General features: G+C 41.8%; 1 protein-coding gene across 1 annotated transcript in view; it reads right to left on the bottom strand.

Moving 5' to 3' along the window:
* Window positions 1–25,699, bottom strand: part of ADGRB3 (adhesion G protein-coupled receptor B3) — a 1,672,438-nt gene that overhangs the window by 33,214 nt on the left and 1,613,525 nt on the right. Inside the window, exon 28 of the mRNA XM_030199002.1 lies at window positions 25,056–25,091. Coding sequence (XP_030054862.1) covers window positions 25,056–25,091 — 36 coding nt within the window. The remainder of the gene's footprint in view (window positions 1–25,055; window positions 25,092–25,699) is intronic.

The following is a 25,699-nucleotide window of genomic DNA, read 5'->3' as shown; positions in this document are numbered from 1 at the left end:
ATGCACTTAAGTGGGAGCCCCATCCATTCTCCGCCCATATACCATATACTCTTCCCTTGTGTATATGCACTATGTAAATTAGGTGCACCATTACAGAATAACACTGAGGTGCCCTGAATAAATTAGACACTGCCTGCAAGTGCTAGTATTCTACACATTTACATGTACAAGGAGTGTGTAAATGCAGGAATCTAGATTATAGAATTTGCCTTTTAACTACCAGTGATAAACGTACATATCTCTTTGAATATTGGCCATACATGTATAAAAATGTTTTCCTTGAAAAACTGTAACATTTCTTAGTTATAAATATCAGAATGATTGATCTTATTTTTCTTATATTCTACTTCTTCCCCTTTTTTTATTCTCCTTTCTTTTCTGTTTATGTTTTCTTAACTTAATCTCCCCCATTCTCAAGATGCCTCTTCCTCTGTCATCTACTTCACCAACTTATGGGGTCCTTTTACTAATGTGCGCCAAAAATTGGCCTGCGATGGTGTAGATATGTGTATTGGACGCACACAGGTCCATTTTTCAGTGCACCTGCAAAAAAGGCCCTTTTTTGGGGGATGAAAATGGACCTGTGGTAAAATAAAAATTGTTGTGCATCCATTTTGAGTCTGAGACCTTACTGCCATCCATTGACCTAGCAGTAAAGTCTCACGCGTTAACTGGGTGGTAATGGTCTACGCACGTACACTGCTGATTACTGCCTGGTTAGCGCCATGTGCTGGAAAATTTCTGGCATGCTTAGTGGACATGCAAAAAAAATTAAATTACTGCCCGGGCCACATGGTAGCCGGGCGGTAGTTCAAAATTGATGCACGTAGGTTGCGCGTACGTGCCTATGCGGCTTAGTAAAAAGGGCCCATGTTTTCTCCTTTCTTTTCCTTTCTACTTTCCACTTTCCATGACTTTGTTACCTTTCCATCCCCTTTCCTTCCCTCTCATCAAATCTTTCAATTTGTCCACAGTAGACTCTCATCCTATCCAGGTTGTTGTTCCTTTCTCCTGTAGCTTCTCCTATCTAGTTTCTCCTTGTGCTCCCTGAAGTCTTTCCTAACTCCCAGATGTCCTTGAGAACCCAGTCTCTCCAGCTTCTTTAAATCACTGCTTTACTCCTGCAGTCTATGCCACTTGTTTCTCTTTATTTGAACTAGTGTTACAGTAGCCACAACAATCCTGCAAACAGCAGAGTTCCTGCATAGCAGGAAAAAGGAACAGAAGCTAGAGTCAAGTGCAATCCACAGCCAAACAGGAATTTCAGGCAAAGCACTAGACTAACAGCCAGAATGACTCAGAAAGAGATAGGGAGGAAATAGCCAGTGCTTCAGATTTACGGGCTAGACAACAGCAACATGACATAACAGGTGAAAAGGAGAAACAAACTGGTAGCTTAACAAAGCAGGAGGGGGGATGGGCAACAGTAGGCTTGCAGCCTAGACACAGAGAGAGAGAGAGAGAGAGAGAGAGAGAGAGAGAGAGAGAGAGAGAGAGAGAGAGAGAGAGAGAGAGAGAGAGAGAGAGAGAGAGAGAGGTGGTATTATTGGCTGGATCAGCTCAGGAAACAAGGTGGCTACAGATGTCCATCACAGTGTGTCAGGTGTTCAGCTCTGCGTGTGTCTGGTAGCGCTTTACAAATGCTAATAATAATAGTGGCAGCAGGAGGCAGTCATTAGGGAAGCTGTAGCAGCCTAGGTGAGTGAAGGTGACATAAGTGGGCAGTATCCTACAATTCTGCAGTATACTGTAGAGACATCCCACTCTATTCTGTCTTGTCATTTTTTTCCCCCTAGAGATTTCAATTTGAAACCAAATAATTTAGGCTTCAAGACTCTGTTATGAGGCTAAACTGCTGTGTTTTCAAGTTGAATCTCTATAGTGGAAAGAAGACTATTGAGGTAAACCACATCAAATCATATGGTATTTCTGAAAAGCTAAACAAATATCCACAGGCCACTGGAAATATAATTCTGAAACACATGAATGGAAATTTTCATTAGATTCTAAAAGAAAATAATTTGTTTCATCCTTGCTGAACTTGAATGGAATTAAGAAAGGCTACAAGGTAAACAACTCAGAGTCCTATGCAGAACCTAATTATATTCATTTGTATAAACAGCCCGAGGAGTCAATGTAATCACCAGATGAAGTCTGTCCTCACAAAGAAGTAAATGGTACTATGTCATGCAACAGCAAGTGTTCAATCAACTAGAGCTGGAAAAAGGCAGTGAAATCTAGGCAGGTTTTTAAAAAGTTATTTCAGTCCAGCAACATAGTACAATTCCAAAACTCTGTAATCGAACAGTAAATGAGCACTCTAGAATATTCTCTTCTTTTCACCTGGCAATATTGCTGAGTAATTCATTTTGTTTTAAAGTAGGATTTTAGAGTAGTGGTGTTAGCTTTCAGGCTAAAAAAACACCACCCAGATTGCATTGTTTCCCTTTAACTACTGTTGAATGCTAGAACAGTTTCTTACTTATTTAGACAATTAACTGCCATATACTGAAAAAGTCCAAGGGTGATTTAGAGACCAATGAACTAACCCGCAAAAATCTTCATGGTTTAGTGGTCATTTTTTGGTGAAATTTAGACACAGTTTGCAAATGAGCTCCTTCCTCATTTCCAATGCAGCTACATTTTACAAGAAATATTTCATGTTGTCATAGCCAGGAACATGAAAAAAAAACAAAACAAAAAAAGATCCTACTGCATGACAGTGGCTGCTGTTTCCGGTGCTCCCCTGAGGGGAATCACATTCCTGGTGAAACTATAGGTCCTGTAATGCAATACTTTGTATCAATTGACTGAGCACCAGGGAGTCTCATTTCCCTGTAAGCCTAGGGTCCTAATATCCTTCTTCCCATCTACCTTATGCTCTGAGACCCTTCTACTCCCATATACTGTATGCCTTGGTCTTAGTGGGCCTGATGCTCCTCTCGGTTTTGAGACTCAATAGTCAAAAGTAAGGTTTCTGCTTCCACAAGCCCAGCTTCTTTAAATAAAATGGGCCCAGCTTTGGGGACTGCCCCTTCCCCCACTACCCTCAGCCACTCAGAATAGGAGAGCCAAAAGGAAGCAGGAGTAACCCATATTTGTTTTTCCCTGGCTTTGTAAAAGAAACCCTATGTTAGTCATCAAAAGGGCTGTTGGAAGCATTTCCCCTAGAAGCAAAGATAAATAGAAAGGAATTGCTCCAAGTACGCTTTTTTTTTTCCTGAAGGAATGCTGAGAGAAGAAAACTTCTATAGGTAAGTGAATACTAGTTTGCTAGAAGATTTAGAGGTCCTTTAGAGGTCCTTTTACTGAAAAGTGGCCTGTGTTATAAGGTTTCTCGTGTGTTGAGGCCACTTTTAATGCATTTTTCATTTTTGCAATAATGGCCACTCTCTAATTGTCCCATTAATGCGTAGGCCCTTAACTACACCTGTTCTCTAGGTGGAAAGGGCTTATACGCTAACCACATGCTAATCGGTTATGCCGCGGTGGTAGCTGAAGTTATTGATTAGCACTGAGCATGCCTACTCTCTGCCCCCAAACACACCCCCAGTGCTAAAAAATAGAATTTATTTTTTAGTGTGTGGGAAGCACACACAGATGCCAAAACTACTGCGGGAATGCCTGAGTGTGCCCAACAGTACTGCTTTTTAACCTGCATGTGTTTGTGTTTACCGCAGATTAGTTAAAGGGCCCTTTAGTGACTTAAAGCTTGATATAGAAATAAAATTGTAAGATTATTGAAGATTATTGCAAGATTATTTAAAATTCTAAGCATTCATTTAAACTTTCTTGTTACAGCCTTAGAATATTAAAAGGCAGATAGCTTATCAGGTCTAAAATCCTTTTACCTTAGTTTATTTATTTATGAACATTTATACCCCACTTTTTTCCACATAAAGCAGACTCAAACGTAGAACATTAAAAGATAAATATTAGATACCTTATCTAGCTCTTAGTAGAATGCAGAACTTGGTGTGAGAGTTAATGGTGTTAGGTCCACTTGGTAACAGAGATCATAATATGATCCAATTTGAGTTAATAACTAGAGTGAAAACACTAAGGGGCCCTTTTACTAAGGCGCATAGGCACCTATGCGCATCCAACGCACGTCAGTTTGGAACTACTGTCCGACTACCACATGCCCTGGGCAGTAATTCCATTTTTTACACACGTTGGAAGGAAGGCCAAATAACAGCCGGCATAGTTAAAAGATGAGGTAAAAGAGTCTACCAGAGCCAAATGAACGTCTTTCAAAAAATGGAAAAACGATCCAAAAGAAGAAATCTGGAAGCAGGATAAGCACTGTTAGGTTGTTACATGACATGTGGTCTATGAGAAATTGCAGAAAGAATTTAGGAAATTAGAAGACTTGGCATCCAAATGAAAGATGAAATTTAATGTGGACAAATGCAAAGTAATGCACATTGGGAAGAATAATCCAAATCGTAGTTGATTGATGCAAGGTTCCACATTAAGAGTCACCACCCAGGAAAAAGATCTAGATGTCATCATGAACAATACATTGAAATCTGTTAAGTGTACGGTAGCAGCCAGAAACTCAAACAGAATTATAGAAATTATACTAGGAAAGGGATAGAAAATAAATAATACAGAGAATATTACAATGCCTCTGTATTGCTCCATGGTGCAGAAACAGAGAAAAATGAAGGCAAATAAAGACCAGTCTGCCCATCCATGCCATCTGCTCTCCCTATCATTCCCTTAGAGATCTTATATACTTGTCCCAAGATTTCTTGATTTCAGATACTGTTTTCGTCTCCATTTTATAGACACATTAATATTGGCCTCAGCACACGTGAAATCCACTGAGAGGCTGTTCCATGAATTCACCACCCTTTCTGTGAAGAAGTATTTCTTCAGGTTACTTCTGATTCTATCCCATTTCATCGTCATCCTATACCCCCTCATTCCAGAGCTTCCTTTCAGTTGAATGAGACTCACCTCCTGTGCTTTTAAGCTGTATAAGTATTTAAATGTATTTATCATATCTCCCTTCTCCTACCTTTCTTCCAAAGTATACATATTGACGGGTCCTTTTACAAAGGTGTGCTTGTGGTAGCGTAGGCGTGGGTTTTGGGCGCGCGGCAATATATTTTTCAGCGCACTGGTAAAAAAAGCCCTCTTTTTTTTTGCTAAAAATGGACGTGTGGCACAATCTATGTTGCTGCATGTCCATTTTGGGTCTGAGACCTTACCGCCAGCCATAGACCTAGAGATAAAGACTTTGGGCGGTAATGACCTATGCGCATCAGATGCCACTTGGTGAGCGTCCGTTACACGTGCCAGAAAGTAAAAAATATTTTTGAGACGCGAGTAGCAGACGCATGTCAAAATTGAAATTACCGCAAGGGCCATGCGGTACCTGGGCGGGAACTCCAACTTGGTGCCCGTTGGCCACACATAGGCACCTACGAGGCTTAGTAAAAGGGGCCCTGAGATCTTTAAGTTTGTTCCCATAAGCTTTATGATAAAGACCACTGACCATTTTAGTAGCCATCCTCTGTACCGATTCCACCCTGGTTCTATCCTTTTACTTCATTATACTTTTTCTCTTATGAATTGCTAACATACTCCATCTTTGGAGCTCAAAATGATTTAGATTATTAAGAGAACTAATCAAACATGAAGAATAACAGCCAATAACTCATACAGATTCATGCCCTTACTACATCCATAAATAACTATTCTAACAGTACTCTATCAATCAATTAATCCCAATTACATACTTCCCAAATAAATAGGACTTAAGAACTTTATGAAACAGCCTGTAACTAGAGATACTTCTTATCTGAGTTGGACTGTCTTTCTTCTATGTTTGTGCAGTGCTGCGTACGCCTTGTAGCACTATAGAAATGCTAAATAGTAGTAGTAGTAGTAGAAAAGTATTCCATCATTTAGCTGGTAGCTGGTATCATTTAGAATGGTAGCTGAGTGAATGAGCTTATACGTTATCCCTCTTGGATTAGGGAACATGAATTTCATATAGGTTTCCACTATTCTTTGCTTTCTATTAACTGGTAAAATAATCTAATTACTACTACTACTACTTAACATCTCTAGAGCGCTATTAGGGTTACGCAGCGCTGTACAGGTTAACAAAGAAGGACAGTCCCTGCTCGAAGGAGCTTACAATCTAAAGAACGAAATGCCAAGTTGGGGCAGTCAAGATTTCCTGAATAGAGGTGTAGTGTTTAGGTGCCGAAGGCGATATTGAAGAGGTGGGCTTTGAGCAAGGATTTGAAGATGGGCAGGGAGGGGCCTGGCGTATGGGCTCAGGGAGTTTATTCCAAACATGGGGTGAGGCGAGGCAGAAAGGGCAGAGCCTGGAGTTGGCGGTGGTGGAGAAGGGTACTGAGAGGAGGGATTTGTCTTGAGAGTGGAGGTTACGGGTAGGAACGTAAGGGGAGATGAGGGTAGAGAGGTAAGGAGGGGCTGCAGATCGAGTGCATTTGTAGGTTAGTAGGAGAAGCTTGAACTGTATGGGGTACGTAATCGGAAGCCAGTGAAGTGACTTGGGGAGAGGGGTGATATGAGTATATTGGTCCAGGCGGAAGATAAGACGTGCAGCCGAGTTCTGAACGGACTGAAGGGGGGATAGATGGCTAAGTGGGAGGCCAGTGAGGAGTAGGTTGCAGTAGTTAAGGCGAGAGGTAATGAGAGAGTGGACGAGAGTTCGGGTGGTGTGCTGAGAAGAAAGGGTGAATTTTGCTAATGTTATAGAGGAAGAAGCGACAGGTCTTGGCTATCTGCTGGATATGTGCAGAGAAGGAGAGGGAGGAGTCGAAGATGACTCCGAGGTTGCAGGCAGATGAGATGGGGACGATGGGGGTGTTATCAACTGAGATGGAGAGGGGAAGTGGGTTTGGGTGGGAAGACAGTAAGCTCGGTCTTGGCCATGTTCAGTTTCAGGTGGCGGTTGGACATCCAGGCAGCAATGTCGGATAAGCAAGCTGATACTTTGGCCTGGGTTTCAGCAGTGATGTCTGGTGTGGAGAGGTAAGTAGGTTAGTAGGAGAAGCTTGAACTGTATGTGGTACCTGATCGGAAGGTGATATGAGCATATCGGTCTAGGCGGAAGATAAGACGGGCAGCAGAGTTCTGAACGGATTGAAGAGGGGATAGATGGTTAAGTGGGAGGCCAGTGAGGAGTAGGTTGCAGTAGTCAAGGTGAAGGCGAGAGGTGATGAGAGAGTGGATGAGAGTTCGGGTGGTGTGCTCAGAGAGGAAGGGGCGAATTTTGCTGATGTTATAGAGAAAGAAGCGACAGGTCTTGGCTGTCTGCTGGATATGGGCAGAGAAGGAGAGAGAGGAGTCGAAGATGACTCCGAGGTTGCGGGCAGATGAGACAGGGAGGATGAGGGTGTTATCGACTGAAATAGAGAGTGGAGGGAGAGGAGAAGTGGGTTTGGGTGGAAAGACAATGATCTCGGTCTTGGCCATGTTCAGTTTCAGGTGGCAGTTGGACATCCAGGCAGCAATGTTGGATAAGCAGGCTGATACTTTGGCCTGGGTTTCCGCAATGATGTTTGGTGTGGAAAGGTAAAGCTGGGTGTCGTCAGCATAAAGATGGTATTGGAAACCATGAGATGAGATCAGTGAGCCCAGGGAAGAGGTGTAGATTGAAAAAAGAAGGGGTCCAAGGACAGATCCCTGAGGAACTCCAACAGACAGCGGGATGGGGGTGGAGGAAGAACCATGAGAGTGCACTCTGAAGGTACGGTGGGAGAGATAAGAGGAGAACCAGGAGAGGACAGAGCCCTGGAACCCAAATGAGGATAGTGCAGCAAGAAGTAAATTGTGATTGACAGTGTTAAAAGTGGCGAATAGGTCGAGGAGGATGAGGATGGAGTAGTGACCTTTGGTGCTTCCCTATGAATAATAGTAATACTACTACTACTACTAATAATAATAAACAACAAAGAAACCAGAGCACACAATTTGAAGGTGTGTCCTCCAGAATTGTACATAATATTCTAAATTAAGTCTCACCAGTGTCTTACACAAGGACATCATCACCTTATTTTTCCTACTGCCAATTCCTCTCCCTATGCACCCAAGCATCCTTCTAGCTTTCACTGTCACCTTTTCTACCTGTTCAGCCAGTTTAAGATCATCACATATGATAACACCCAAGTTTCACTCCTTTTTTGCACACAAAAGTTCTTCCCCCTATAAACTGCACCATTCCCTCGGGTTTTTGCAGCCCAAATGCATGACTCTGCATTTGTTAGCATTAAAACTTAGCTGCCAAATTTTGGCCTCACCTTGAGTACTATGTGCAATTCTAGTCACCATATCTCATAAAAGATATAGCAGAATTAGAAAAAGTTCAAAGAAGGACAATCAAAATGATTAAAAGGATGGAATTCCACTCATACAGTGGCATACCTAGGTTGCCTGCCATCCGGGGCTGGTTGCCGCTGCACCCTCTCCCGGTGCATTACCCACCCTGGTGGATCACCCCCCCTCTCGGCGCATCACCCACCTCCCCTTTGACTAAGTGCATCACCCTCACCACCTGGAGGTGCATGGAGCAGTCGCATGGCTGTTGGCTCCGCTGGTCCCAGGAACAGGAAGTAACATCAGAGGGGGCAGGGAACCAGCGGAGATGACAGCTGCACGACTGCCCCATGCACCCCCTTTCTGCCTGCACCCGGGGAGGACTGCCCCCACCGCCCCACCCTTCGTATGCAAGAGCTCTCATATGATGAAAGGTTAAAAAGGTTAGCACTCTTCATCTTGGAAAACAGATGGCTGAGAGTGATATGATAAAGTTGTACAAAATTCTGAGTGGATTAGAATGGATAAACATGGATTGATTATTCACTCTTTCAAAAAGTAGAACACTAGGGGACACTCCATGAAGTTACATGGTAATACTTTTAAAATGAATAGGAAAAAATATTTTTTTCATGCAAGGAATAGTTACGCTCTAGAACTCAGTAACACATCTGGGTTTAAAAAAGGTTTGGACAAGCTCCTGGAGAAAAATTCCAAATCTGCTATTAAGATAGACAGAGGAAAGACATTACTTATACCTGGGATTGGTATCATGGAATTTTGCTACTGTTTGGGAATCTGCCAGGTACTGGTGACCTATATTGGCCACTGTTGGAAGCAGAATACTGAGTAAGATGGACCATCGGTCTGACCCAGTATGACTATTCTTATGTTGTTAAGCTAGGTCGAGTGGTCTGAATGGGAATCAACTGTTGACGTCATCGGTTGATTCCCATTCAGACCACTCGACCTCAAGTTTTTTATTTGGGAATACAAGAATCACCAAGACTCCTGAGGCAGGCCTTTTGGCCGAAACACAGTTTTCTGTGTCGAGTCATTGAATAAAGTGGTTCTTTGAAATCTTATCTCCCGTTCTCCTGGAGTCATTGGTCCATTTCCCACTCTCTTTCTGTGATGATGTAATAGCCCACATTGACAAGCTAAACAGCAGCAAATCACCTGAACTTAGAAGGGGTATACTCCAGAGTATTGAAAGAACTAAAAAATGAAATTGAAGATCTACTATTAGTAATCTGTGGCCTATCATTGATATTATATACAGCACCTGAAGATTGAAAAGTGGCCACTATAATGCCAATTTATAAAAAGGGTTCAAAGATCGATTCAGAAAACTAAAGACTGGTGGAGCCTGATGTCAGTGCCAGGCACTGTATAATAGAGACTATTATACAGAACAAAATTACAGACTGAATACATTGACAAACAACATAAAAAGACTTGAAGCCATTCAGATGAAAGCAATTAAAAAGGTATGTAGTTTGCACCAGAAGACATATGAAAAGAGACTTTAGTGTGTATACCCTGGAGAAGATGAGAGACAGAGATGATATGATATAGATATTGACCTCTTGAGGTAGAACTGGGGAAAGCTACTGCTTTTTCCTAGGAGTAGATAGCATGGAATCTTGCACTTTTGGGGGGCAAGTAACATATTTAAACAGATGCTATCACCATGCAATTTTGGCAAAGTTGGCTCTTAGCAAACTAACTACAGCTCATGCGCTCTAATTAGTTTTCTCATGAAAACCCGCATGTGAAGCCTTTTTTGCATGCCTTTTTTCACAAAGTAATAAGGTGCTTTGCATGAATTTGCATCATAGCAGCTAATTAATGTCAAATTTACATATACTGCTGTGTAAGTTTGCCACTGCAAAGGGTATTTTTGTCCCACAAGACACCAGTGATCACCTATGTATCTATGGGTTCAGGGATGGAGGTGGGGGAAAGGGTCAAGGGACTAGAGTGATTGGAAATGGGGAGTATGGGGCAATCACAACTAGTGGGGGGGGGGGCTTGTAACAAGGGGAGGTTTGGGGAACAGAGTGGAGAGATCGGGGGGACTAGAAGGGAGAAGAATCAGATCGGCAACCTGGAAGTTATGCATGTGCTGGCCAATTTTGAATGCCTGCACCCGCATAGCTAAGCGGTAAAAGATAGGACAGCCTTTTATACCAAACTAGTTGGTGACTTAGCTATGTGGACACAGGCCATGAATATGGCCTGTGCCTATATAAGTACCAGATCCTCCCTGACTCTGCCCCTAGACCACCTCTCCACTGCCTGGATTTATATTGTGTGGTTAGAGTCAGTATTCAGTGGTACTACCTCTCCTGCTTACTAAACCATGCAGAATATTGACCCCAATATGTCTTTTGTAAAATGTTTACACTTTACATGCCATCAAATGCATATAATTTCTTCCATATCTTAATGTATATAGGCTGAGTCCAGTGAATCTTTTGTAAATGTTGAACATCTCAACTTGGATGGCCCTTTCCAGTCCTAGACAACCTATATAAAACTGGGCTTCATAACATCCAAACTGATTTTTTAAAATGAAAATAAAGTAAAAAAGAATAAGAAGAATAAGAGATGACATCCTGATTTCTTCCGCACTAATCTAGAAATATTTATGCAACATAATAAATACTTGAATGGGTATTAGGAAGGCTCAAGTGATCGGTGAGAGATGAGACCACGAAGAGTGACTTCAGGGCCGTGCCGATGCGGTAAGCGAGGTAAGCGCCGCAGGGGGGCGCCCACCTCTGGAGGGCGCCGCCGCGGTGCTTACCCTCGCCCCGCCGAGGCCTTTAAATTTTTTGGTCGGCCCGGGTGTCACCAGAAAGGGGGGTGCCGCCGCTCCCACTGCTCTTCATCCTGGCACCCCCACCGCACCAGCCCTTTAAATTTATTTGCCGACGCGATAGTGAGCGCAGCACCTCGTGTGGAAGTAAAGGAAGCGGATCCGATCATCTCATTGGGCCTTCCCTCACTGTCCCGCCCTCCTCTGACGCAACTTCCTATTTCCTCTAGGGCGGGACAGTGAAGGAAGGCCCAATGAGATGATCGGATTCGCTTCTTTTACTTCCACACGAGGTGCTGCGCTCGCTATCGCGTCGGCAAACAATTTCTTTTTAAAGACGGATGGCAGGGAGAAGACGAGGCAGGGTGAGGGTGGGGGACAGATGGGGTGACCGTGAAGGTGGGGGAGGACTCGGATAGCAGAAGGGACTGGGTGGGAGACAGATGGGGTGAGGGGGACTCGGATGGGCAGAAGGGACTGGGTGGGAGACAGATGGGGTGAGGGTGGGGGGCACTTGGATAGCAGAAGGGACTGGGTGGGAGACAGATGGGGTGAGGGGGACTCGGATGGGCAGAAGGGACGGGGTGGGAGACAGATGGGGTGAGGGTGGGGGGCACTTGGATAGCAGAAGGGACTGGGTGGGAGCCAGATGGGGTGAGGGGGACTCGGATGGGCAGAAGGGACTGGGTGGGAGACAGATGGGGTGAGGGTGGGGGGCACTTGGATAGCAGAAGGGACTGGGTGGGAGGCAGATGGGGTGAGGGGGACTCGGATGGGCAGAAGGGACTGGGTGGGAGACAGATGGGGTGAGGGTGGGGGGCACTTGGATAGCAGAAGGGACTGGGTGGGAGACAGATGGGGTGAGGGGGACTCGGATGGGCAGAAGGGACTGGGTGGGAGACAGATGGGAGAAGGGGCATGGAGCTGGAACTGGGGTCTGAAAAGTGAGCAGGAGGGAGAATGGGGTCATGCCTGGGGCAGGGGTGGATGGGAGAATCAATGGATCTGGAACTAGGGGCAGGGGTGGATGGGAACTGGGAGCCGAAAAGAGGGGGCAGTGAGAGAGGGGGGATAGATCCTGGATGGAATGGGGAGTGAGAGGGAGGGCAGACCCTGAATGGATGGGAGGGGGAAAGAGAGAGGGCAAATGGTGAATCGAAGGAGCAGAGAGAAAGGGCAGACAGTGGATAGAAGGGAGTGAAAGAGCAGACAGTGGATGGAAGGGGGCAGAGATAGAGGGCAAATGCTAGAGGGAAAGGAGAGAGAGAGGGCAGATGGTGGATGGAAGGGGGCGAGAGAGATGGCAGACTGGGGCAGATGGTGGATGGAAGGAGCAGAAATAGAGGGCAGATATGGATGGAAGGAACATTAGAGAGGGTAGACACTGGAGAGCAGAGAGAGAGCGAAGACAGATGCTGGATGGAAGGAAGACGGTGAAAAGAAGATAAGGAAAGCAGAAACCAAAGACAACAAACTGTAAATATATATTTTTATTATTTTGCTTTAGGATATAGTATTTTAGCTGTGTTAATAAATGTTTATAAATAGAACATGTAAATAAGGTAATCTTTTTATTGGACTAATTTTAATACATTTTGACTTAACTTTCAGAGAACAAAACCCCCTTCCTCAGATCAGGATAGGATACTGTAACAGCACTATACTGTATTGACCTGAGGAAGGAGATTTTGGCCTCTGGAAGCTAAATGTATTAGTCCAATAAAATGGTATTATTTTATTTTCTGTATATGTTTTATTTCTATTTGTTAATTTGTAAAGTGGTGATTGGTATTTGTTAGTTTTTTCAAATTTACATCTGCTGTCTTTATATTTTGCACAGTACTAGGGGACATTTTCTGTTTCTGTGGTGTTGCATTGTATGCAGAGTCTGGCATCGGTTCAGTTTAATTTTTGTCTAAATAGAAAGTTTATGATTACTTATCCTATAGTGGATTAGGGTGTATCTGTGTTTGAAAAAGACATGGCTTTCAGTTGGCATTGACTGTGCAGGATCTACGATCTGTACTATTCTGTCTGGTTTCGTTTTACAATAGGTGAATTGATGTTCTAGTGCTCACTGTAGTGTTTAAGATGCTTTCCTTTTTCTTGTGTGACTCGTAGAAACGACTGCTTATGGTATGGTAAAATTGCTCTATAGGTCGTGAGTGTTTTGTATTCTCGGTATGCCTAGTACTGGATTTGGGGGGGGGGGGGGGGGTTAAACAATGACCGGCCCCGGGTGTCAACTACCCTAGCTACGCCACTGCTGCCGACGTCTCCCTTCCCTTGCACTCGTTGGTTCCCTCAGTGTCCCGCCTTCTTCTGACATCAGAAGAAGGCGGACACTGAGGGAACCAAGAGCGCAAAGGGAAGGGAGACGTCGGCAGCGCTCCGCTTTCACTGACGCTGCTGCGACCGGAAGTAAAAGATTTAAAGGCCCCAGGGTGCGGAGGGAAGGGCAGAGAGGCATGGATGGGAGGGCAGGGCCCAGGGAGAGGACAAATTGCTGGAAGGGGAGGGGAGAGAGGATTGCTGGCTATGGATGGAGGAGGGAAGGGCAGAGAGGGACAAGGATGGACATGGGGGCCCAGGGAGAGGACAATTGCTGGAAATGGAGGGGAGGGGATAGAGGAGGCTTGCTGGCTATGGATGGAGGAGGGAAGGGCAGAGAGGGACAAGGATGGACATGGGGGCCCAGGGAGAGGACAAATTGCTGGAAATGGAGGGGAGGGGATAGAGGAGGCTTGCTGGCTATGGATGGAGGAGGGAAGGGCAGAGAGGGACAAGGATGGACATGGGGGCCCAGGGAGAGGACAAATTGCTGGAAATGGAGGGGAGGGGAGAGAGGAGGCTTGCTGGCTATGGATGGAGGAGGGAAGGGCAGAGAGGGACAAGAATGGACATGGATGGGAGGGCAGGACCCAGGGAGAGAGGAGAAATTGCTGGAAATGGATATAGAGCAAGAAATGAAGAAGAAAGGAGAAAAGTAAAGAAATAAATGGAAAGGAAGCCCTGGAAATGGAGTTAAGAGGACATATAGCAGCAGAATCAGATACTGGACCAGCATGATTGAAAAAAGAAAGTCACCAGACAACAAAGGTAGAAAAAAATTATTTTATTTTCATTTTAGCGTTTGGAATATGTCCACTTTGAGAATTTACATCTGCTATCTTATTTTGCAATGTATAGCAATTTGTTTCTAAGAATATTGCTGACAATTCCTTTCAGTGTGGCAAGTGGTGAGCGATCATTTTCATGGGGGGGGCGTGATCATTTTCACGGGGGGGGGGGGGGGGGGGGGCGCCAACTGATAGTCTGCAGGGGGGCGCCAGAGACCCTAGGCACGGCCCTGAGTGACTTCAATCAGGGAAGTAAGGACAATGTACCACAAGAACACAGATCACAGAGTTCCCTATTGTAATGATCATGTTTAAATAGGCAGAGCTCAATATTTACCTGGCAGCAGTCAGTATTTCTTTAAATGTTTACAACTGCTGGCTCACTTTGGCTGCAAGATGAGAATTTTGTAGTCTTACATAATCTTCTCTTACATATAAAGTTGTCAGGCTTGAGTTGTGTGAATTATTATATTTCACAATTTTAAAACTATTTTTACAGTACATTTTAAATAGACAAAATACATGACAGGCATTTTTAACACTGAAATACTTGCAGGTTATACAGATTTAGGTTTGGGGGGTGCGGAGGGGAACGTATAGTGCATCACCTACAAGGATTGGGAGAAGAAGATATGATTGGGGATTTTACTTGTCTTTTCTAGGGGTGCATGAATCTTTTAAAGAAAGTTTGCCACCATATTTCACAAACAGATGAGCAATCTTCAGGTTTGTTGAATTTATTCAATCAAACTCTTAGAAAGCAAAATATCATTGTAGATTTACTTCATTGGGTGAATCTGTTTCGAATTTCTATTGCTGAGTTCAGATTTCCCTGAGATCTATGAAGGAACAATTCAGCAGATTTCTCTGGATTACATTGGGGAATGCTGCTGTTGTCAAATTTGAGCTAAGCTGAGATATGCCTGGTTTGAATTTGACTGTGGAACAGTCTCCCATCCCTAGTCATTCCACTGATTTTTAAATTTTATTTTGATGACATTCAAAAAGTTTCAACAAGTGCCTAATTAAATCAATTAAGTAATTAGCTTTGTTTATTTGCTGCCAGCACATCCGAGTGAGAAAGATACTCAAACCAGGAGTTGACTTTGAAACGCTTAATTAGTTCAATTAAACACCTGTTTAAGCATTTTTTTAAAACCAAGTAAGCCTCTAAAATCATTAAATGTCATTGCAAAGAGTAAACATGTCTTTCAAAATTTCTAACTTTTAATGTCTTCATGATACATAATTTTCCAAATAGACTCATATTCATTCTTAGGATGGAAAACAAAATTTATAATAGAATGTGGGAAGAGTAGCCTAAATACCCAGTGTACCTGAATGTAACTCACCTTGAGCTACTACTGAAAAAGGTGTGAGCAAAATATAAATAAATAATAAACAGACAAATAAATACATAAATAAATAAATAAAAATAATAGTTACAGCAGAGGGCTGAGAACTAAAGATGTCTAGTTCAAATCCCACTGCAGCTCCCTGTGATTTTATGCAAGTCCCGTAACCCACCACTGCCTCAAATACAGACTAGATTACAAGCCCCATGGGGACAGGAAAATACTTACTGTACCTGAATGTAACCTTGAACTTCTGAGAAAGACGTGAGCTAAATTCAGATCTCTAGATTGAGCCAGTCCATTTACTTGCTTATCATGGAGGGAGGCTTTAAATTAGGGGTGCTTAATGTTTATCCCTAAGGGCTGCAACCCAGTCAAGTTTTCCGATTTCCCCAAGGAATATACATGATGTCTATTTGCATGTGCTGCCTCTATTGTATGCAAATAGATCTCATGCATATTCTATGGAAATCCTGAAAATCCAACTGGGTGGCGGCCCTCGAGGACTAACATTGAGCACCCCCGCTTTAAATAGTACATGGAGAGGGGAATTTATCAGGTAAATCAATCTAATCTGTATTCTCCACTGCCAGCTTCAGATTCTGTTCCTTCCAACTTACTACACTGTATACCTAGAATAGACTCCCTGAGTGGATACGTAATACTTCTTCTCTGGCCCTATTCAAACCCAAGCTAAAGAGGACTTTTAAAAAAATGAGTATTGACAAATGAATATCCTAGAATGTTTTCTGCGTCTACAGCAGGGTTTCTCAACTATGTCCTGGAGGAACACCAAGTCAGTCTTGATTTTCCACAATGAATATGTATGAAATATATATGCACATGATGAAGGCAATGCTTGCAAATTTTACTAAGCCGCATAAGCGTTTACGCGTGCCCAACACATGACAAAAAAGAATTACTGCCTGACTACCATGTGGCTCTTGCGGTAATTTCATTTTTGGCGAGCATCTGATATGCAAATCTGAAAAATACTTTTTATTTTTGGGCGTGCGTAACAGACGCATGCCAAGTGGCATTTGATGCACGTAGGTCATTACCGCCCAGATTCTTTACCACTAGGTCAATGGCTGGTGGTAAGGTCAATTTTGCTTTTGCCATACGTCCATTTTTGGCAAAAAAGGGCCTTTTTTAGAGGCTCATTAAAAAATGGATTGGCGCATGCCCAAAACCCGCGCCTACACTACTGCAAGCCACTTTTCAGTGCGCCTTTGTAAAAGGACCCCTGAGAGGTCCAATATTTTTATATTTTAAATAATCTACAACAGAGGTGTATAATTCCAGTTCTCAAAGGCCACATACAGTACATGTCTGCTAAAATATACAAATATCTAAAATATGCAAATATACATGTACATAAATATTAATTGTGGATATAATAGAAACCGAATCTAGGTGAGAGAACCTACACATTGGATTTCAGTACCCTTACTCTAGAGGTTATATTTCAATCAATTGGTTGTGCATAGATACTACAATAGCGAACGAGTGACGAAGTTTAGCGAACTCGGAGCAGGCATGCGCCGCGGCACCCCTCCCAGCGGCATGCACCTGGGAGGGGTGTCATTTTGCCAGGGGGGGGAGGTGTCATTTAGCGGGGGGGGGGGCGCATCGGCGCTCCGCCCCGGGTGCTATCCAGGCCAGGAACACCACTAAATGGCACACTTCTGAATGTCAAATGAACATACAGTATTTCTTCACTGGTTGGAAAATGCTGGATGACTGGTAGGAAGTTTGGAATATCAGCCTAAGATATTTTGGGAACTGTTGCCACAGAGAAGAATTTATATTGCTCATGTTATCATTTCTACAGTGTGATTATTATTCATTGTTCAACTGGGAGTTCAGTCTTTTTCTTTGCATATTAAAAACTGGCCGTTATTTGCTACTTGGATTTTCTATCCCTGCATACATCAAATTCTACAAAAATGTGTCTATGCTGCAAGGGGATTATAATTTGAAATTCTTTGTGGTTTTTTTTTCATTTCAGTGTCAGAATTACGAAGGTGAAGAACAAATAATGTGTTCCTGTTCCACCCATGTCTGACTGATGTATAATTAACAGAGTTGTTTTCCCCATTTCAAGCTGTCATTTAGAGAGTCTTTTACTAAAGTTTAGATCACGTTATCTGCCACAGCATACATTTTATTCCTATGAGCCCTGCTATAGATAAAATGCACTAATCTTTAGTAAAAGACCCCCTTAGTTTTTTCTCTGCTCAAAACCTCATATTAATATGCACAAGCACAATATTTTGATGCAACACATTTTCATTTTTAATATGTAAAACTTCATTCTAAGACCAAGTTTCATGTGTGTGAATCTCCAAATATACCTTGACTTTACATACATACAATTGCCCTCCCCTTGTCCCTTCCTCCCTTCTCACCCATTACTTTCCCTCACCCGTAACTGTCTTGTCTGTCTGTATTATTTAGATTGTAAGCTCTTTTGACCAGGGACTGTCTCTTTGTATCAGGTGTTCAGTGCTGCGTGCGTCTGGTAGCGCTATACAAATGCTAATAATAATGTGAACACATTGTAATAAAGGATTGTTGCTCTTAATTTGTTAAGCCTTGATGTCCCTGAATAGACATCATAAATTAGAAAGCTGAGGATGGGGGTAGGGGATCACTTTTCAGAAATGAGCAAATCCTATGCTCAGGCAGCTGGCCCAGTTGCATACATGTCATTCATTTCCACTTATATTTAGTTAAATATGTAAATTTACTAGTATAGCTGCCTTTTCATATTTAAAAATGAGTACTTTGGGATGGTTTAGGAATTCACTGCCATGGAAGAAATCTGGGTTCAGTTCCTGGGCCTTACTTCAATTCTACTGGCCAGCTAACGTTTGGAATTCTGTGGGGAGAAAGTCTTAGCCATCTCACGAAGCTGACATAGATGAATGCAGATTAAAATGTTGATTCTGAAGCATGGCTTGACAGTGAAGGGCATTTTCGATATGGCGTCTTAGTCCAACTTTGGACATCTAGCAAAAAACGTCCAAAATCTAAATTGAAAAGAAGGTAATTTTCAAAAAAGAAAAATGTCTATCTTTTTTTTTTTTTTTTTAAATACTGTTTTGAACAGGTTTTGTGATTTGGATGTTTCGTTTTTTGGTCCATTAAAAAAAAAAAGTCCAAATGCGAAACGCACAAAATCAAGCCATTGGGATGCAGGAGGAGCCAGCATTTTCTAATTTACAAATGAAATTGTTGGTAAACACCAAATAGGAACCACTTATAGAAATCTGATATAAAAAAGAAAGAAAAAATCATGCATGCTAGAAACAAAATACTTTCTTTCATCCACATATTAGGAAATGTGATCCAAGATTAAGAAATGTTTTTAAAGAAATAAAGAAAAGGACTATCTAGAGGACACTAAACCAATAATACTTCTCAGCCCCCCCTTAAACAGCGAACATATGGGTTACACAGATACATTGTGAAAGTAAAGCACATTACACCATGAGGAAGGAAAAAGCCTTAAAGGTTGACCACACCTTGAATACTGTGTGCAATTCTGGTCACCGCATCTCAAAAAAGATATAATGGAACTACAAAAGGTACAGAGAAAGGCGACAAAAATGTTAAAGGGGATGGATGACTTCCCTATGAGGAAATGGCTGAAATGGCTTGGGCTCTTCAGCTTGGATAAAAGTTGGCTCTAGAGAGATATGATAGGGGTATATAAAATACTGAGTGTATTGGAATGGGTAGACATGAATTGCTGTTTACTCTTTCCAAAAATACTAGCACTAGGGGGCAGGCAATGAAGCTACAAAGTAGTAAATTTAAAACAAATCAAAGGAAATATTTCTTCAACTCAACGTGTAATTAAACTCTGGAATTCCTTGCCAGTGAATGTACTAAAAGCAGTTAGCTTAGCGGGGTTTTAAAAAGGTTTGGATAGCTTCCTACGAGAAAAGTCCATAAGCCATTATTAAAATGGACTTGGGAAAATCCACTGCTTGCCAGGTACTTGTGACCTGGATTGGCCACTGATAGAAACAGGACACTCGGCTTGATGGACCTTCAGTAAGTCCCAGTATGGCAACATTTATGTAACTTATATGTACTTATGTACACATCTCACCATTGCTCCCTTATCTTGTCTGCTGAGCCCCCCCCCCCCAAAAAAAAGATAAGGGAGCAATGGTGAGATGTGTCAAAACATTGTAGTTAACTGTCTTGCTATCTTTGTCAGTTAAAGGCGGTATATCAAGTTATAAATAAATAAATAAATAAATGCAGATGTATTATTGTATGCAAATTGCAATAACCTGTTGTAATATTAAACGAGCTAATTAGCACTGGTTTGCATCTAATTGGGCCATTTAAATATTTTTATGTTAAGTTTTTGTATGACGATTGGTGTTCTAATGTTATAGCAATAATCTGTAATTTCTGTATGGTGTTCATGCCCTTAGGTAAGCTTTTAGGACTCTGTTCTACAAATGGCACCAAAATTTGGGTGCCAAGAAAAATTAGCTTTAAGTGCTATTCTATAAATGATGCTCAGAGTTGGGCGCCATTTATAGATTAGTATTTGGTGCCTGGATCTGCGCCCAATTTTGAGCATGAGGATTTACACCAAGTAAAACCTGGTATAAATTCTCATGCCTAAATTATGCACGGATCTCAATTATTCTACAAAACACCGTATAAATTCCAGGCACGCCCTTGAGCCACCCATGCCCCTCCCATGGTTACGCCCCCTTTCAGATCCATACGTAAAATTTATGTGCAGACCCCTGTGCCTAAAGATATGCCTGCAAATTTTAATTAATGCCAATTAGCACCAATAATTGATTATTAGCACCCAATAATCAGTGCTAATTTGCTTATCAATTAAATTATGTGTGCCTAAATTTGTGCACATGATTTTGAGTGCCATAATAGTATCAGGGCATTTATTTTTGTTGGCCACTAAGTCCCTCTTCCATTCTGTGCAATGCTACTACACTAAGGAAATTACTTAACCAGGTGCTGTTATTCTGGTTACAGATGTTAAATTTTACTGATACCACCTAGTGGCTCATTGTTATAGAACACTGCTTTCTAAAGTATTTAACTTGGACATATGAAAATGTCCCTCCATGTTATTTACACCAATAACAGGAGATCTGACACTTGCTTTGAAGCATATGGCGGTTTGTATCATTTCTGTCTCAAGTTGATTAGATCAAAATGGTTTAAGATGGATATCCTTGTATTAAATCCTCACAAATAATTAGCATCATCAATTCTTTTATAGTAAATGACCAAAAGTATATCTGAGTGATTATTAGCAGGTAAAACTGTGTAGAAGCATATGTGACCTGCTGAGCGAAGAAGTATCAAAAGTGGGGTTACAAATAACAGCGATAAAGGCTATAAACATTTGGAGGGGCAACTTTCATTTTTGAAAGTTTTGTACACTATAGGGTTAGTAGAATGGGATTATGCAATTTATTTCACAACTTTCATGTTTTTCATGTTCTACAGCCTAAAAACTGCAGGTACCTAAAGTGGGGTATATGATTTCTAGGGTTAATTAGTTTTTTTTTATTAATAAATGTTTCTATTTTTTCAAGAAGTAGCCCATATCTGAAGCTGAAAATTTTCAGGATTATACAGTTGATATTCCTCTATCTTGTGGTATAAATAAGTCACATACCCCACTTTTGGTACCTTTTCGCTCAGTGGGTCACAACTACTTGTCCTTTATTCCCTTCATTGGTTACCTATTGCATCACATGATAAGTAAAGTTCAAGTTTGTTACACTGATCTTTAACGTACTAAGACATTCCCCCCCCCCCCCCCCCCCCCGATATTCAAAAGTATTTAACCAGTCAGGATTGACTCCTGGCTGGTTAAATGCCACATAACCGGCTATCCAGTGATTTTCAGTGGGGGGATACCCGGCTATCTCCCACTAAGTATCACTAGTTAGTGGCTAGCAGATAGCTGCTTATGTTGGCCAACATAAAAGGCTATCCGCTAATTATCAGCCCCACTTTAGCAGCTATATTTGGCCATGAGAACATGTGGGATATCTTTGGCCAGTTAGAAGGTAACCAGCTAAATGTGAATATCAACATAGCAAGTTATCTTGTAACCGTCCAAAAATAAACTGGATATTCAATGCCGATCATTGGAAACAAGCCGGCATTGAATATACGGGTTTAGTGGTGACTGTGAGTGTTAGCCCGGTTAACTCCTGTGGTCTGAATATCGGCCCCAATGAGTTTAGTCCCCTCTTGGAGCCACACCTAGTCCTTGTGTTTTCAGGATCACTACAATGAATATACTTGAGACAAATTTGCATATTTTGGAGCACTATATATAAATCTATGTCATCATATTAATTGTGGTGTGGCTCCAGGAGATGGTCATGAAGCACTGTTACAACTACTTTATCTTTATATCAGCCAAGGCATGAACTGCAGCTACAGGACTGGGATTGACTGAAGTGTTCCTTCTTTGAGATATGCATATCATGCAGGTGCACGCAGGCGAATGTTTTCAATTAAAGGATATTAGGAATACTTTGCTGGATTTTGTTAGTCATGAATTCCACGCTTGCTGGTTAAGTTCATAGTGGCCAAAGATAGGACTGCTATTTAGGCTGTCCTATTTGGCCGCTAAACTTAGCTGGTGATGCGCTGAATATTCGCAGCTACTTGATTATGTTGCATGATATAGCCAGTTAGCTGCTATGTATTAAGTGCCAATATTCAGCAGAGATAACTGGCTATCTTACTCTGAATATTAGCTCTTAGTTAGTTAAGTACTATTTAATTGACCAGGAGCTGTTCCTGGCTGGTTAAATAGTGCTGAATATTGGCCAGTTTGTAAATAGTTTGAGACTGGTTGCTACTTTGTTTGCTTCTGTCTGGGAAAGCAACTTTAAAGATCAAGTAAATGTGGGTTCAGAACACCATATGTAGAGTCAGCTGAGTTACTGAGTGGATTTATAAAGTTGGAAGTGTTTATTCAGCCTCCTGGATTATTCTAGTCTTGGCCTTGGACACATCAACCAACAGATTTGTTTGTGTACCCAGCTCCTACCACTCAGGGCATGCACTAGACAGCCACCTAGATGAACATCCAAACCTGAGCTGGGGTTACACTGGTTTGATATTGGACCCTACTGTACTGCTCCTCTGCCTCTGTCTGGAGAGCCACTATGTTGGTACCCTCTATCACCTGAGTGCGAGTGGGAACAAAAAAAAAAGACATGTATAGAAGGATATGCTGGAAGCAGTGGTAGGGGCTGGGAGGGTGCAGCATGAATTTCTTGCACATTCCTGAAGCTGTGTGTATGTTAGGCAGTGCAGGATTTATCTAGCAGCCATCCCCTAATTATCTGGCCACTCTCAAATTTGAGAATCTTGGGAAGACGTCTCTGATGTCGCCTTGAGCATTGGAAACCACTTGTATGTTGAGGGAATGAAATGACTTTCTGTTACGGTAGGCCCCTTCCTCTCTCTTATAGCTGGATAATCATGTCTGTGCAATCGATGGCCCCAGTATAAATGTGGAAGGGGCCATTTCATAGAACTAAGTCATAGTTTATTGTTTGAGCTGCACAGTGTGTGGGAAGGCTAGACAGCCTGAGGTTCAGAAAGTACTTGAGAAACTGTGTGATGCAGACTAAGTTTGCAGATTAGCTGAGCCTCCCAGTGACTGCTTCACAGATTGAAAGGTGCCAGTACTCTTTTCAATATTTTCTCTCTCTTCTTCTTACCATTATCCAAGAACAAGACTGCACCCCCTTCTGTTATGCTGATGACATTTCATTTTACTGATGCCTGGTTGTCTCTAACTTCCCATAACTGCTGTCTTCACCTCATCTCCTCCCAGCTGAAAGATAATCTCCTCTTTTTAATTAGTTCCAAATGCGAGGCTATTTCTTTTCCTAGCCTTTATACCCCTCTTCCTCCTTCCCCTTCAATTGATGTCACTTTCTTCCCTTAAAAGACACAGTGAAAATCCTGGGTGTCTTCTTTGATGCTAAACTCTTTTTCAAACCTCTGTCTTGCATTTGTCTTTCTTTGCCCTTTATCACATCCATGCCATCTGTTTCTTTATCTCTCTCCCTTTAATTCACTCTTTACTTTTCACCCTCATCATTTCCTATCTGGACTATTGCAATTCCCTCTACACTGATCTCCCTCTCTGTTCATTAAAGCATCTTCAGTTCTTTCAATCCACTGCAGTAAAACTCCTTTAGAATACACATTTCAATTACATCACCCATCTCCACTGCGCTGAGCATTGGTTACCTGTCAACACCTGTATTAAGTTCAAGAACCACCTAATGGTTTTCAAACATCACCTTTCTTCTATACCTTCTCATTCCCTACATCCCAACCCATTCTCTCCATTCCTCTTATAGTAATCTTCTTGCCCTCCCTTTGCCCTCTTGTCTCTGCTTAAATATTTCCCGTGAATCTGCCTTCAGCTACCTTGGTCCTAAGCTTTGGAATTCTCTTCCTTTCCATATTTGACTAGAATCTTCCTTCTCTAAATTTAAGTCCTTACTCAAAACCCATCTTTCCCAGGAGGCCTTTATGTTCCCCTCTGCATAACCTTCCCTATCCTCCATTCTTTTCTTCTTTTTCTCCTCCCTATGTTCTCCTCTCTATGTCTTACCCACCCCCCAGACTTATAATTTGTTTTGTTAAATGCATAGTTGCCATGATTTGTCCCATTTGCAGTATATCAAGTCCCTGTAAATAAATAATAAATACATAACAAACAATTAGGAGTCAGCATTTGTGCATGATTTACAGCAGGTGCAGATGCTGACAAGATTGTCTGCTCTCTATGTTCATAACCTTTGTAAAATACATTATAGATGTGCAAACCTCAGCACCATCCATACCATGGCCCCATCACTCCTCTTTTCCAAATGTGGACATGTCGACGTGATCAGTGCATAAATATGTGGGTCATGGTCATTCTAAAATCTTGATTTCCACATGAATGACTTTTTCTACATTCAAGTGCTGGTATTTCCATGTGGACTTCTAAAATAATGGCTATAATAACTTTACCTAATAAAACCATGCTAATAACTAGTAGAAATAGTGTATTAATGTGCATTTTGCCAAGAAAATCAATAACTTCAGTTGTAGCACTAAAAAACATAATCACATTTATGTTTTCAAAAATCCAGTGAAAACATCTTGTTAATTGTTCCATGTTTTAACTGAGTTGGTATTATGGAATGAAACCTAACAATTAAGAACACCAGGAGGCCACAAATCTGAGTTCTATAGACAGGTGGGCCTATCACATACACAGTATACAATATGTTGATTGATGTGCAGCTGCATTGTTTTTATAGCTGCATGCATATGGTAGCTGGTTTAATAAATAACACAAACAGGTGTTGTATAGATAAGCAGTTTAAACCAAAAATAAATCAAACTTACTTCAAAGTCAAGGTCAGAATAACGTGATTTTCTTCTCTACAAAGCATGAGAAAAGAGAGACATTAAGATGAGCATTAAAATGTGATCAATTTGTACAACAGTTTTTAGCAGTCTGGGCAATGCTCAAGTGTTCTTGACTATTTGTTTCTGATTATTAAATACAAAATCACACTTATGATAGAATATAAGCAATTTTTTCAGTGGAAACAAAGAGGGATACATTTATGAGGGTCATGTTTCTTTAAATTTTAAACTTTAGAATTCTTTCTCTGTTTTAAACACATGCTGGGCTGTATTTTTCATCAAATACCATATACTTTTGTTAAAAACTTTTCTGTGATATTTGTCTTAAGCTTTCTTTTTATTACATTTGTACCCTGCACTTTCCCACTCATGGCAGGCTCAATGCGGCTTACATGGGGCAATGGAGGGTTAAGTGACTTGCCCAGAGTCACAAGTAGCTGCCTGTGTCTGAAGTGGGAATCAAACTCAGTTCCTCAGGACCAAAGTCCACCACCCTAACCACTAGGCCACTCCTTTTTCGGTACTAGCTCAAGGTGAGTTACATTCAAGTACACTGGGTATTTCTCTGTCCCAGGAGGCCTCACAGTCTAAGTTTGTACCTGAGGCAATGGAGGGTTAAG

Source organism: Microcaecilia unicolor, chromosome 3, assembly GCF_901765095.1.
Source record: "Microcaecilia unicolor chromosome 3, aMicUni1.1, whole genome shotgun sequence".
NCBI classification, from domain to species: domain Eukaryota; kingdom Metazoa; phylum Chordata; class Amphibia; order Gymnophiona; family Siphonopidae; genus Microcaecilia; species Microcaecilia unicolor.
The sequence above is the reverse complement of the archived record's forward strand: the minus strand, read 5'-3'. Positions and strand labels throughout refer to the sequence as shown.